At 46.5% G+C, this 15,766-nt stretch overlaps 1 protein-coding gene across 1 annotated transcript in view; it reads right to left on the reverse strand.

Moving 5' to 3' along the window:
- DDAH1 (dimethylarginine dimethylaminohydrolase 1) overlaps positions 1 to 13,341 on the reverse strand; it is a 57,718-nt gene extending 44,377 nt beyond the window's left edge. Inside the window, exon 1 of the mRNA XM_027694371.1 lies at positions 13,027 to 13,341. Within this exon, the coding sequence (XP_027550172.1) occupies positions 13,027 to 13,332 (306 nt within the window). The 5' untranslated portion in view covers positions 13,333 to 13,341. The remainder of the gene's footprint in view (positions 1 to 13,026) is intronic.
- Positions 13,342 to 15,766: the final 2,425 nt, after the last annotated feature.

Consider the following 15,766-nt stretch of genomic DNA (forward strand, 5'->3'; position numbering starts at 1 on the left):
CCTGCCCAGCACACTGTGATACTTACAGGTCCCAGGCCCTCACAACCCCAGTTCGATCAGAGCATCACTGATGCCACGGGTCCACACTAGACTTCCACACAAAGAGCTGATGTCTGTGAAGACTTTGGAAACACAGTCACAGAAGAGTGATTACCATCCAACACTGGCCACACCAGTTCTAGTCCTGCTCCTGTAAAAGCTCTCCAGTCAGCCCTGCACAATGCACAGCTGGTTTGATGCTCTCCTGTCAGAAATGCCGTTCAGGCTGCTCGTGGCATTATCTCAGATAGCAAGATGGATGCCACTGCTGGCAGCCTGCCATTCTTCAAACCCACCTAGAAATGGCTCCCGCTGCTGCCGTTTGCAGGCATAAAAAGACCAGCAGTTCTAGTTTGCAAATTTATAGTGATTTGGTTAGCTGTAAAGCCAGAACATGAGGTCAGACAAGAGCGGTACCCTTTCCAAATGGCTCCTTGCACTCTGAAAAATGAATAACTATTTCCTATCACTGATGCCGGTATTTTCAGGCTCATTCAATCTACATCATGCTATTCAGGAAAAGCCTGTCGATCATCTCCACAGCACAAACTGGCAGATTATCAGCTGCCATCAGTTGTCCCACAAAAACATATACCCCAAAGCCCATGGGAGACTGTCCTCCTCAGCACTTTTCTGCAAAGGCTCTTCTAGGACACTCTCTTCCATAATATTAAGCCTCACTCTCAATATATCAAACCTCTGTACACCAAGCATTCAGTGCTAGGCCTTTCTAAGAATCATTCTGCAAAGCTTGGATGGCAGTATGTTTTCACAGCTGATGTGGAAAACCTAGAAACAACATTTCCCAGTGAGAAATCTCTGCTTTACAAAGTGTGCACTGTTTCTTAGGGTTAATCTGACTTGCTAAGGGCCGAGGCAGTGGAATTCTTTTATAGTTTTGACATAAAACATCTGACTGTCTTCCTGATGGAATCATTCCATTTTCTACTATCTGTTCTAGGATGGATATACTGAGGCAGGGAAGAAAAAATAAATCAACATCTGACCTCAGAGCACCCATTGCTTGTGCTAGTGATGGCCCATCTTATGCCATCGGACACCCTGATTAAGCCTGAACACAGGTTTCCCCTTGCCAGGTGGGATGGAAACAGCAAGACCTCTGCAAGGTTAAGGCAGGGCATCTGCCTCCAAAACAGCCAGCCCTTGGACAACTCACGACCTTCAGGATCACAGCAAGTGACTCATTATGAGTCTGCTAAACAGCTATCAGTATTACAGCTTATTCATAATACATGAACAGCTTAAGTGGGTCACAGAGACCTGTATATCCAAGCAGCCTGACTCCTACAGCGGCCGGTACCGGCAGCTTAAGGAAAGAATAACAGAAAGAGGACAAGTATAGAGTGCCGCCGACTCCAGTATATTTTCCCTAGCTTATTGTAAGAAGCAGTGCACATATTTCCAAAGCCAGCTATTGCATCTGGATCTTAAACAGCTATTGATGGATCTTCCTTTCATTAGTTGGCATCCAGCTGTACTTTTGCCCACCCCTCAACATCCTGGCAACAACTCTGACAGTTCAGTAGTGCATTGCATGATAAAGTACTTCCTTCTGCTGGAATTTGCTGCCTGGGTATTTCTCTGGATATCATTAAGTTCTACTCTTTTATATGGTTCCGAATCATGGGTCATCTACCGCCACCACCTGCGTCTCCTAGAACGCTTCCATCAACGCTGCCTCCGTACAATCCTGAACATCCACTGGTCAGACTATGTGACCAATACATCTGTTCTTGAACAGGCAGCAATCGCAAGTATTGAGGCCATGTTACTGAGAACACAACTGCGATGGGCAGGGCACGTCTCCAGGATGAAGGACCACCACCTCCCTAAGATCCTGCTTTATGGTGAACTTGCCTCTGGCTGCCGCAAGAGAGGAGCTCCGAAGAAAAGATACAAGGACTCCCTGAAGCAACAACTCAGCCTCGGGCATATTGATCACCATAACTGGTCTACTCTGGCCTCTAATCGGGAGGCCTGGAGACAGACCATTTATAACGCTGCTGATGCTTTTGAGAAAGCACGCAGGATCACTCTTGAGGAGAAAAGACAACGCAGAAAGAACCGAGCCATGCAGAATTTACCATCTAAGGAGTCTTTCTGCTGTGTCTTTTGCAACCGGACTTGCCTTTCTCGTATTGGCCTTTTTAGCCACCAACGCGCTTGCAAGAAACGTGGGTAGAGCCCTTCCCAAATCTTCGTTCGCGAAGCCTAGCCATGAGATCATTCCCAGTTCATTTGCTCTGTACCATTTGAGATATTGTAGAACTCTCCTATTTCTCTGCTCCCCTACCCAAAATAACTTTGAGCTGAAGGCATTTATCTAATTAGCGTCACTTCATACAGGAACAGTCCTACATTGCAGCAAGGTCTTCTCATCCACCCCTACCATTTCTCCTTATTCTGCATTTCCAAAATGGATAACGAGAACCTCATACAGCATTTCAGGTCCAGATGAATAACCAGTCTGAGCCAAGTCAAAAAAATTGCCTTTCAGCAATACTGGAGGTACAGAGCCACGAACTGGTGAATTAAACTTCAGCGAATACCTAGTGACTAGCAATAGCCATGCCACCTCTCCTCTGTACAGCGTTGGAAGAACATGAGATTCATCACTTTTACTATATTAAGCACAGTGATGACAGGCACACTCAGCTATTTGGGTAGGTGAAACACTCCAAAGCACTTGTACTGCTTGCAAAATTAACTCCTATAGGACTGCTAAAAGTCTCTCACTTCTACATAGAGGCATTGTCTGCAGTTTACTACTTACTAATGCTGGAGAGCAGGTCAAAAACTAGCTCCATCTCTAAAACACTTGTCTTTCTAGCCTGGGTCTGCATGGAGATGACTTATCTCCATGGCTGCTGGTCTGCAGCTCAAAGGACATCAATTGTAGTGAAGTGCAGAGACACATGCACAAGCAGAATTCTTATCCTATAATATCATCCTTTCTGAGATATGGGATTCAGCTTCCATGACAGCTCTTATATTAAGCCTCAGAAAAAGCAAAGAGAAATGCAAAATCAGTCACAGCACTGTCAACAGTGTCCAATTATGTAGCAGTTTTGTTTTAGTTTGCTTCAGTGGCCAGCTGGGACTGAGCTGAGACAGATGATTTCATCTTGCCAGAGATCTTCAGTTGGCATCCAGAGACAGGCATGGATAGCCAGATCCTTTCCTATTAACATACATAATAAATCTTCCAGAAACAAATTATCACAACAATTTTTTAAAGATTATGCCAAATACTGCACCTCTACTGACATGAAAATGAGTTCTGCAAGTCTTGAACAAGCTGATTTTTATATACTTGTTTGGTTTTGATATTGGCTCCAAATGACAGAAAAATGGCTGATTACAGCTGACCTGTAGGTAATCACCGGCCTTGGATGAATGCAAGACCCATCTCAGGTATATCTCAGCCATAAAACATTCCACTTAAAAGAAAATTTCTAATACTGCTACAAGAGAGGCAGCAATAAAAGATAATGTCACCTGACGCTGTGGGTGCATCATTTATCTTCACCCTAGTATTGTGACTGTCCAGATCTGGTACCGAGAGTGAAGCTCTCTTACACCATATACTTGATTAGAGATATGCTCCTATAATAAATACAAAAAACCCCCAGGGTGGTTTATTTTTTAAAGTAATGAATGATCAGTAATTACTGATAGTAATTTCTTTCTTGGTAGGAACACATTCTCCGCAGTCACCAACTTCTGGTTGGCAAGCCTGTCATAAGCAATTACTTCTACACAGATGGCTGTATGTACCAGGGTAACTTACAGGCAATGAAGACAGTTTTGTATAGGTAACTTTTGTTTCAGGTCAGGCATTTAATAATCAGGTCTACATTTTTGATCCAGCATTATTTACCAGAAGACTTTTGACAAAGACAAAAAATCCTCTGAAAACTGTGCAACACAAGCATACACAGCTTTCCCAGACTAATCTGAGCTGCTAAACCCTCAAAATATTCAGCATGAATGGAGTATTGCAAGTTAAAACTTGCTATACAATCACTTCCCACAGCATCCTCAGTGCCTGCTGCAGAGGCAGAGCACCTGTTCCAGAATCACTTTGGAGACCCAGCAAGCAAAAAAACCCCAGTAATATTGGTAGAAATTAAAGTTCACATATGTTTGTTTTAGTAGGAAATGTCACTCCTAAGACCAGTCATCCTTGCTGAATGGTCATCCTTGTCATCCTTGCATGCCCTGGTTACCTCGGCAAGTGGAACAGTTGGAGACAATAGTTTAAGTGCACAACTGGCCTTGGTGATACAATGTGGTTTTGGGAGAAATAGTAACAAACCAGAGGTTCTTGCCTCTGCCACATTTATGTTTCTACATCAGAAGTAGCTTTTCCTTAGTTACTGGAGTCCAGGTAAAGAGACGGGACTGGAGGCAAGTTTGCAAGTGGAAGCAAGCAGGAGGTGGAGGAGTTAAAATGAAGACATATGCTTCTGTGCATGTGCGTGTCCTAGCACAGTGCTGTGAGCAGCTACACACTGTGCCATTGGTACAGCATGGAAAACCTCACTGGGGACTTTGCTCTCCATATCATAGCATTTTGGAAGCCAACAGGTAGAAACAGAGCACCCAGGAGCTCTTCTGCATCACATGCTCTGCTCCACCACTCTCTGAAGATGCTGTCAGATTTCACGATGAGCAAGACAGCCCTGCAACCTACATGTCAACCCTATCTTTGCAGAGTGTGTAGGGAGTTACAAGCTTGTATGGAGCATAGGATTTAAAAAACGTGTTAGGCAGACTACACTGGGGATGCTCTGAACCCATCCTTGAATCTCAAAATCAAAATTCCAGTAGTGACTGTGGTAAACTAGTTTTTGCAATGTTTTTAAGTAAGGCAGTTACAAAAAATCTCCAACTATTTAGGTTCAATTTGGAAGTCTGTGCAGAAATTTCTTAGGGAAGGAACAGGGTAGCTCCAAGCCATGTGTATAAGACAGAGCAGCAGCAAAGACTCTTTTCACTCGGAGGAGATGCTTGTGGTTATTTGGAACCTTTAACCACTTAGCATTTGCACTGAACCGTAAGCTCACCAAGGGCTATTTATCACAGCCAAAGGAACAGTGATTAACAAGGTACACAAGCTGACATCAGGCTTGTACAATAATAATCAGTGTTCACAAGAGATTATCAAACAAAGTTCTGGCTTTTTTTAATCTTCTGGTCAGTAACTGGGATATTCATGAGAATCCTGACATCACAATTCAATAACAAGGTCTAAATATGGCTTCTGCTAGAAAAGCATGAAACCCAAGACTGCTCCTAGACTGTCCTTAAATATTGTTTTGCAGTTCTATAGATAGAAAGCAATTATAATGAATATAGTCCACTTATATTGATCTGACTAGAAGCTACTTCCTAACATTTTCATTAAATCTGTGATCACAGAAGCAAAATTGAAAACGAAAAAATATAATTCTTGTCAAAGCCAATACACCCAAAGTGTCAGCCTTATTAATGTAAGGGTCAGAGCTACATCAGCAATGAACTTGAAGACCAAAGAACCACCTGCCTGAACCAAAAGGCCTCACTTAAACTGTGAAGTAGATGCAAGGGACAGAGCTGCAGAAACAAATCAAACTACTTTTGAAATAGTCTGCTTTAGGAGGCTAAAACATCTCTTCTCATGTATGCTGATAATTATACAGGCTCCTGATAAAGGTCTACCTCATTCTGTCTAAAGGATTGTTTTTTTAAACTTCTCGGTACTGTTTAAAAGAAACTTCAGTATTGTTTAAGAAACTTTTCTCATCTACTGCATGCTTTTCAGTTAATTTATATGCTAATACAAAAACCACTGAAAATTTAAGCTAATGAAATAATTAAAGAAAACACTGAAGCAGATTCTGAGAGTTATTTCGTTGCTTTCTGGAACCCATGATGGGCATCAGCTCTTTCATCCTGAAGAAAGCCTCTAAGTGACACCAGCCAATCATAGGCTCAAAGGACAACCAAATTCCACATTTGTATACAATCCCACTCCAGTATTCATCTTATCCAAAGTCTGACTAGTACTTCTCAACTTGTTTTCAATGTGATAGAGAATAAAATGCTGACAATATCTTGCACACTTTCACTCTAATTGTGAGGTTAGACTGAGAACATGATGAAAAGGATAGGCTAAAGGAGCATCTATGTGGCTCAGTGTAGAATGGGAAAGGTATTAAAAAAACCCCAATCTGACACAAAAGGGTGGAAAGGTATCCAGTGCCATCCCTAATTTTTGTCAACCTTCATGTAAAGCACTTGCCCATGTTTACTCACCTGATGTTTTAAGTACTGAGCAATTACACTGTGGTAACCTCAGTGCTTTTAATCATAAGTTTCCTAGGCAGAACACCAAAGCTGGTCTGCAGCATCAATGGTGAAGCACAATAAGGACATACAAAAGGGTCAGTGAAAATGTACAAGACTATCACGATTTGTGTGAAAGTTTAAAGAACTATGAATTATTTCAAATGGTAATAAAACGTTTAATCTCTTGCCTCTCCAGCGATCAGCAAGTGCCATATGCAGACCAGACCTACTTCTTAGGGAAGCCAGATGCCTCCCTGCAGTCCAGGTTAAAGATGTGAAGAGAAAGCTTCCTCCCCTGGTACAATCCTCAGATTATAATCCACTACTGATTTTTCAGATATGCAGCAATGAAGCTGCAACAAGAAGTCTGAGGGCAACCAACAGACAATTCAGGGCCTTGGGACAACTGTTTAAGGGACTGGGAGCACAAGTGATATCCTCTATCTTTGCAGAGTGATGAGTGAAGAAAACAGAAGAACCAGCAGGTCAATACCTGGGTCCAAGCCTGGTGTCACCAGCAGAATTTTTGGGTTTTGGTAACAGAGAGGCCTGCTGGCTACAGATGGGGTACACTCGTCTCAAAGTGGGGAAAGGACCTCTGCACAGGAGTTAGCAGGGCTCATTGAAAGAGCCTTAAACTACATTTGAAGAGGAAAAGAGATAAAACCAGGCTCAGTAGAGATAAGCCTGGGGGCAGTACAGCAATGTCTGAAGGATGGTGTGGTAGTGAGGTCCTTCAGTTTGCTGTCTCGGTGGAAGTAGTGGATGGAGATACATGTAGCATCAAAAATGCAAGGGTTACTAATGCATTAGGCCCCTTTGGACACGGTGTTTGTGAACAGAGAAGGACTAGTGAGTGAGCTGATGGTTGGAGGCCACCTTGGGCACAGCAATCATGAAATAAGAATTTTTGATTATTGCAGAAGTAACGAGAGGTGCCAGCAGAACTGCCACCTTGGACTTCCAGAGGACAGACTTTGGCCTGTGTAAGGGACTGGTTGACAGAGTCCCTTGGGAGGCAGTATTGATCCGCTTGAGAGTAGGAAGGCTCTCCAGAGGGATCTGGACAGATTGGATCAGTGAGCCAAGGCCAGTGAGGTTCAACAAGGCTAAGTGCCAGGTCCTGCACTTGGGTCACAGAAACCCCATGCAGCACTACAGGCTCAGGGAAGAGCAGCTGAAAAGCAGTCCAGTGGAAAAGAACCTGGGGTGCTGGTTGACAGTAGCTAAACGTGAGCCAGCAGTATGCCCAGGTGGCCAAGAAGGCCAATGGCATCCTGGCCTGTATCAGAAACAGACTGGCCAGCAGGATCAGGATTGTCCCTCTGTGCTTGGCACTGGTGAGGCTGCATCTTGAATCCTGTGTCCAGTTCTGGGCCACTCATAACACGAAAGATATTGAGGTGCTGGAGCGTGTCCAGAGAAGGGCAACAGAGCTGGGGAAGGGTCTGGAGCAAAGTCTTATGAGAAGCAGCTGAGGGAGATGAAGGGGCTCAGCCTGGAGAAGAGGAGGCTCAGAGGGGACTCTACAATTACCTGAAAGGAGATGGTAGTGAGGTGAGAATCAATCTCTTCTCCCAGGTGATAGGACAAGGGGAAATGCCCTCAGGTTGCACCAGGGGAGGTTCAGATTAGATATTAGAAAAAATTTCTTCACCAAAAGGGTTGTCAAGCATTGGGCTGCCCAGGGAAGTGGTTGAGTCACCATCCCTGGGAGTATTTAAAACATGTGTAGATGTGGCACTTAGGGACATGGTTTAGTGATGGTCTCAGCAGTGCTGGGTTAACAGTTGGTCTCTATAATCTTAAAGGTCTTTTCAAACCTAAAAGATTCTATGATTCCAAATGCAGGTTCTTTTGTACTGGCATGTGCTATAAAATAAAATAAACCCCCCATAAACTAATTAAGTTCAGGAGCCAGCAGAGCCTTAAATCCGTTTCTCCTGAGCCCAGCTTTTCTATTACTTTGGAATAGACATCATTATCCTGCAGGACCATCTATATGTACAGAGAGAGTGGAGAAAGTGTCTTGCATTTAATAGTACCTACGTAGTATTACCTGAGTGTATACAATACATAAATAGCTTACTAAACTGTTTTTGCTTCTGTTGTTTTCAGAAACCTCCACCAACTGCCATGAGAATCATCCCTGCAAGCAGTCAGCTGCAGCTGGGACAGCAGTCCAGCCCAGGGTGCAAGCTGTGGTTCATATACAGCTATGCAGCCCTGCAGAAGCTGTACAGGGTGGGAGAGGGCAGCAGCTGAGGCTGCTCAGCACTGAGGAGCAGGTTACCTGGCCCAGCACAGCTGGAAGCTCTGCAGAAGCACTGCTGTGAACAAAATCCTGCCACCCAACAAGGAGGTTTGGGAAGAGGTACCCAGAGGTGTTCAAAATGCCATTAGGTAGTTTCTCCAGTTCTTTTTGAGAGGATGGGATTTAACAAACATACTCCTTAGCTGCTCATCCTGTCCTCACTGCTGAAGGACTGGCTCTCCTACACCAGGCAAATGCAGTCACAAGTTGTTTGCAGTGTGTCTAGGGGGAGTAGGAAATAACAATAGTCTTAGATAGAAGTTTCCTCTCAGCAACCAAGGAAGGAACCACAGTGAGCTCTTCGCAGCGGCTCTCAAAGTTTTCCCAGCACCAAGCTAATTCTCCCCTGTGTGACAGCTGAGAAGAGGCCAGGTCACTGTGGGTGCATTTTGCTGAGCTTCTGGGTTTCCATTTATCTGCATAAGCACAGAAATGGTGGAAAGGCTGTTTTGTGCTATCCCAAGCACACTAAGACAACTTAGGCAGCAAGAGCAATGTGCTGATGAGGGCTCTTCTCAGCAACTACCCCCGTTGTGTTCAGAAGGTGACGTTGAGAGTTTATTCTAGAGGAATAAACAATTGAGAACATACTGCTGAAACAAAAGGTGCTGGAACTGACAATCTGATCAGCGATCATAACATTTCCACTGGAGTTACTCAACTTGAGCATCCACTGCACTGGTGACTGCACACAGCTAAACAAAACACCAGCTTATCCATACTGGCAATCTACCTTTGGCTTACTTCAAAAGCCTTTACCTTTCTGCCAAATTTAAAAATCCCTAGAAACTATGAATTTTAAAATAAGTTCAGAAGTTGATAACACAGAAACATAATGCCTTGACATAAGTCTGACTTGCAAACAAATCATTAAATGCATGACTGATTTTTCTACTTTACTAAAAAAATACTGGGCTCTTTCCCAGTACTGCCTGAACATGACCAAATTTAATTCAATTCTTTTTTCTCCTTACAATAACTTGGAGCAAGAACAGACATAACCCCAGATTTTATTTTGTTTTGTTCCAGACAGACAATCAGTAAAGAATTCAATGTTGCTGGGGGGATAAGCAATAGTATCTATAAAGCCTGAAAGCTCAATCAATGCTATTACAAACTACTGCAGAAATCTGTCTGCTGCATACAGTGTTACCGTAATTGGTGGCAAGCCTTCTTAATAAGGAGTCTAGTCAGTGAAAGAACATGCTGCATCAGTTCTTAAATATTGCATTATGGGTTTTCAGAAGAGATGAAGACAGTACTGCTCAGTTCATGCATCGGGCAGACAATTTATCAGAAGGCACAATGCACGTGAAACAGCACTGTTCCAGCTATGTATTCAACCAGGCTGTTGTCTTGGGAATGCACCTTGGCAGCCCCCTGTGCCCTTCAATTATCTCTGGTCTGATCAGGCTTCAGAGCCCAACCTACCACATGCCTCTTAGGCAGATTTCCTGGACACAAGTCCTCCCTCTATTAATTCTTTGCAGAAATGGTACCCTACAATCCTGCTTCCCTCATCCCTTCCTTCCTCCACTGCTCCTGGCTGCTCTGTACAAAAATCCACCTAGCACTTCAGAGATCAGTAAGACAAGTCCAGCTGAGTCCTGCCTTACAGGGAGGCTCAGGTCAGGAGTGCATATTCAGGAGTTGGGCTTTACTGGGTTAAGTCAAGCATACGCCAACTGTACTGCTAAAGTATTCATGAGTTTGCATTTACATTACATAAAAAGAATAAGAGATTGCACTTTCAGAAACTGGTGCTGTACTTAGATTTCATCCACCCCTTTCCCTTTTCGTCACCCAGTAGGAGTGACAATGCACTACAATAGCCTTGGTTCATTTTCACACCAGGTTTACCTCAGCTGGCTTGGTCAGATCCTTCCTTTCCTGGGGCAGGACTTTGCATTTGTCCCTGTTCAACCATGAGGTCCCCGTGGATCAGCCCCTTCCTTCAGCCTGGCGAGGCCCCTCTGAACAGCAGCCCAGACCTCAATGGTATCACCTCTCACCCTCGCCTCAGTTTGAGGCCATTGACAGCTCAATAGAGATGCCACTACCTCCTCCAGGTCACTAATTAAGGCATTTAACAGGGCAGATGGTAGGACAGGCCCTACAGCAACATCACTTGCCACCAGACTCCAACAACTATTTCAATGCAGAATTCAGAGACTGAATATAAACCTCAGAAAAATACTTTAGGAGACTGCTGACAGCCACTCACTGGGATTAACAGGAGGGTCAGGAGCAGGTGCTGGGCTCCATCAGCTCAGAGTGGCCCCACACCTTGGTGCCTGGTCCCTCCAGAACCAGCGATGGAGGCAGCAAGAGTAGAGAATCTGACTACAATAGGAAACACTCTCTCATGCAGCTGCAGCAAACAGCTTTTTCTCAGGGGCTCTTTATGAAAGCCAAGATGCCCAAGGCACATGCCAAGCCCTCCACCACAGCTTGCAGAGCTCTGGGCAAAGTAGACATGTATACACTCCTGCTTTCTAAAGCCTTGACCATCTCACGGTTTTCAAGATGGCACACTACTACTCCTCAAACAAAGCAGACATACCAGCTAAACACAACTGACAGTCACCATGCTGGGAACAGGGCGGATGCCTTGGAGGGGAGAGGAACCAGGAACAGGCAGGCATCATCCTGCAGAAATCTTCTCCCCCTTTCCATGAGGCACTACTGTAATGATGTTCCCAGGAGGAAGAATTGTTGTAAATAAGAGTTAAATGTTCAGACGAGCACACTACAGTGCCACGTGTTGTTATAGCTTTAAAAGGATATTTGTTCAATTTTTTTTTCTGTTTTACTTCACAGAAAACTCAAGGAAGGGATTGCTCCATCATTCAAGAACACTAATAAGGTTCAAATTATGCTTTAGAGCTCTGTCTCTCCTCTTGTTTCATGACTCTGCCCGGACAAGTCACCATGGAAAGAAGTAAGCCTGTTCTCCTAAATGAGAAATTGTACAAATGGCAGCAGGAGTCACAGAAGTACCAGTGAAAACTCATTGGGACTCTGGCTAAAAAACAGCTGCTTTTTAGAGTAGCATGTGGCAAACACTGTACTCTGATGCTGTCACTCTTAAGAGCATTCAGATGTGTTACAAAGAGTAAATACACATGGATACCCACAAGGAATGTATGTGTACAAGATGTGTGCAGTATCTCAGACTGTTACACTCCTGGGAAAATTCAAGGAAACTTTGTAATTTATAAAAGAAAGGCACTATATAAAAAAACCCCACCCAAGTGGAGCATCTCATCCATTGCACTCAATGGCCAAGAGGAGCTACTTCTATACTACAGCTACTGGCCTGTCCCACAGGCACAACAGTACATGCCTGTGGACCACAGGATGCACTATGGTACCAAGGATGGGAACCGAAACAGACAAGACGAGTTATGTCAAAAGATTCTCACAGGAAGGCAGGCTGTCGCTGTACTCATTTTGCAGCTTCAAACAGGGTGAGGTTTGTTTAATTTGCTACTCACAGCTCGTTGAGGAGATAACTGGGTGGTACTTCACTGCCTGATGAACTAGTTTATGAATGGACTGAGCATGTTACAAAAGTATTAAGAGTATCTAAAGTAAAGCTCCTGTGGGTGTGCATTCTTCACACCTCTCTCAAATGAGTCGGCCTGCATCCCCCTTACATCAACACTCCTCCAGCCCACAGGGCCTGCAGTGGCTGCACAGGGAAAGTGAGATCAGGTTCAAGGGCATTCAGACTAACACTGAGAACACCAAAACACACACCAGCTCTTGCACACAGGCCAGTGGGTACAATTACCACAGATACCAGTGATGCACTGCCTGGGGCTGAGCTCATGTTGAACATGTTACGAAAATGGGGTCTGCATGGAGCATCGCTGCACCGCAGACAGAAACCCGCTCAATCGGCTGGCGACCCATCCCGCCGGACCGGGCCGGGCAAGCTGGCAGGGAGCGGGAGCCTGTACGCCCCAGAAAGGATGAGTCATAGTTTACACTGTCCACTTGTCTTCAGAAGCAGCACACTGCTCCCCGGTAGCCTCAGAGCCGCCGGGCTCCGCCGCACGGGTCTCGGCTGGCGGCAGCGGGATGCGGAGCTGGAGCCGCTGCCCGCGGCCGGTCCCGCCGAGCAGCGCTGCTGCTCCGTGCGCGATCCCCGCCGCCCGCACCGCCGCCTCCCGCCGCTCCCGCCGGGGCTCGGGGCGGGCCCGGGGACACGCCCGACGGCGCGGCCGCCCCGAGCCCACCTGCGCGGCAGCGGACATCGCTCCCCGGCCCGCACCGCACCGCTCCGCACCGCACCGCACCGCACCGCATCGCACCTCCTTCCTGCGGCTGGGCGCGCCCGGGCGGGTCAGGAGCGCCGTCTCCTCGCAGACCACGGCCACATCCTCCACGAAGACGCAGTCGGGGAGGCTCTCGTCGGCCGGCAGCTCCAGCACCTGCAGCCCCAGCTTGCCCCGCAGCACACCCACGTACAGCTGGTGCTCCCGCTCCGCGCGGGCGAAGTCCACCTCGGGCCCCGCCGACCTGCGCAGCGCTTGCCGGCAGAGCGACTCGGGCAGCGCCCGCACCACGGCGTGCGTGCAGCGGCCGAAGGCGGCGGGGCCGCCGCCCAGCCCGGCCATGCTGCTCGGCGGGAGCGGCGGCGGTTGGGGCGCGGGGAGCGGTTCGGGCGGCCCGGGCGCCGCCGGCCCTGGCAGCGGGGGAAGCGCCGCCCGCGGCCCGGCCGCGCCCCATTGGCTCCCCACCAGGCACATTTCCATGGGGCCGCCGCCGCGCGCGCCCCCATTGGCTGGCGGCGGCGGCCGGGCCGCGCCATTGGCCGCCCTCCGCGGTACCTGTGCGGGCGGGGCCGCGCCCGCCCCTCCCGGGCTCGGAGCGGCGCGGGGGGCCGGCTCCGCGGCACCGCCCGGGGCAGCGGCGTGTCACCTCGCGGTTTCGGTGGGTCTGTGCAAAGGCACAACTGCGCTGACAGCGTCCAAACCCCGGCGTCCCGCAACGTTCCTACATCCATCCCAGCTGACGTGGGCAGCGGGAAGGTTGCTGACCCTCCTGCTCGAGGACGCGCTGGCCTGGCTACCTGCGAGCCCTTTGCCGCAGCCTGCCCCTTCCTTTTGGCAGAGCCAGAGGCCAGGTGGTCATCCGGGTGGCTAAAGGAAGACTATCCTATGACAAACGGCAGTTCCAAATACAAATCCAAAGGAAATAAGCCCATCCTAATCTCTCACCGTAGCTTTCTATGGGGCCACTCACCAGCAGAGCATGTCCACCTTCTCCCACTCCTTTACACTGTCAAGGTTTCCACCTCTGTGGGGTAGGAGGGACACCAGCGTTCTGCTCCACCTCTGCCTCAGAGACTGAAACCATGAGCATTTTCCACACCTTCCTCTAAAACAAACCCTTACTTCCTCTGGTTTCATTTTTCCAAAGTTTTACCCTGACTGCAGACTATCCCAGGGGAGGACCAGGCCTTTCCAGAGCACACCTGTGGCAGCAGGTGAATGAGGCTTTGGGCCAGACCTTGCACCACTGGCAACATCCACAGCACCAGCCCTCAGCTGTGCTGCTCCTGCTCCCAAACTTCCCAGGTACCTCCAAAGTCTGTCCTCAGTAGAGCAGACAGGAAGAGAGGAGGAATATGAATTTTCCTTCCAGCTCTTTTACTGGCAAGGCTTTTTCAAGTGTCCCTCTGGTCATGGAGGGGACTCCACTAGCAAACAGCTCTATGTCCCCCGTTCAGTGCCCAGACAAAACCCAGGCAGCTGCCTTGGCCATACTGTCACAGATATCTGCAGATGTTCAGCATTTGGGAATATGGTGAATGAATAGCACAAAGAAAATACCAAAGTGTGTTTCTAAAATGGCAGATGACTAGATTTTCATCTGCATTTTCCACACGTTCTCCAAATATCCTGTAAAGGCTGCCTTTACTTTATGTGCATAGGCGTAATTATTTGAATAACTGTCATTCACTGAAAAATGTGCAAATATTACTCTCCCTAAACAAATGGACAGATAATTGAGTTGCTACCATTTCAAATTCTTGAAAAACTACTACAAGTGGTCTCTGGTATAATGTATAATCCTTCCCCCATCTTTAAAGCTTATTTGTACTTGTTACATATTTGGGATATGGCCATTGGCACACTTTGGTTTTCTTTTTGTTAATGTGACTTTTAGCCAGAAGATGAAGGGCTACTATACAATAATTTAAAAACTTGCCAGGGTTCCTATCAGAAAAGGTATTGAAAACAGTTTTCTTGCAGCCAATGGGCTGGAAAGTTATAGTCAATACAGATTTTTTTGACACCCACAATCACCTTATGAATTTGTAAGCGATGACAATTTTTAGATCTCACTGAAATTACAGGACATGAGGTGATGCTACACAGTCATCTCATCTGCACATGATATACGAGGACAGTGAGGCTTTCCCCAGAGGCATTGTCACCAAGCTGAGCTGAGATGGACACGGCTGCTCCCTGGGTGCTGGTCAGGTATCACTTCTGACAGCTTCCCAATACCTTTATGGGAGACAAGGCTGGAGGAAGGAGTATCTCTTTATGATGTGCAGTGTTACGAGGCAGTGGTATGCTACAAGCACAATGTGTTTTGGAAATACACGTCATTAGCTGTTTTGACAAGGTCTCAGAACTAACGACTACAGTAAAAAGAGTCATCTGTATTCCCATAAATGCATAAACCGGTGCAGTTTAAATACCAATTAAGATCTGTTTGCTGATTCTGAGTATTGTTCAATTATTTATGGTGAACAGAAATGCATCATTAACAATCTAGGAACAGATGCACCCTGAGCAAAATTGTACATATTTATAATAAGATTATCAAAATATCAGTTTACTCACAAACTAACATTACAAAATAGAATGTGTTCACACACCCTTATATGATTGATGTTAAAATTCATCATATGCAGTAATACAAAATGGATCAGATACAGGCATCAACATTAAATATTGTCTACCTTGCTCAGTATCCAGTATTTTTCTGTAATTATGTCCTGATGGAGAGCCTAGTGTAAAAGAGCAAAGCTGCCCC

The sequence above is a fragment of the Neopelma chrysocephalum genome, unplaced genomic scaffold (assembly GCF_003984885.1).
Source record: "Neopelma chrysocephalum unplaced genomic scaffold, ASM398488v2 Primary Assembly neopelma1_97, whole genome shotgun sequence".
NCBI lineage: Eukaryota > Metazoa > Chordata > Aves > Passeriformes > Pipridae > Neopelma > Neopelma chrysocephalum.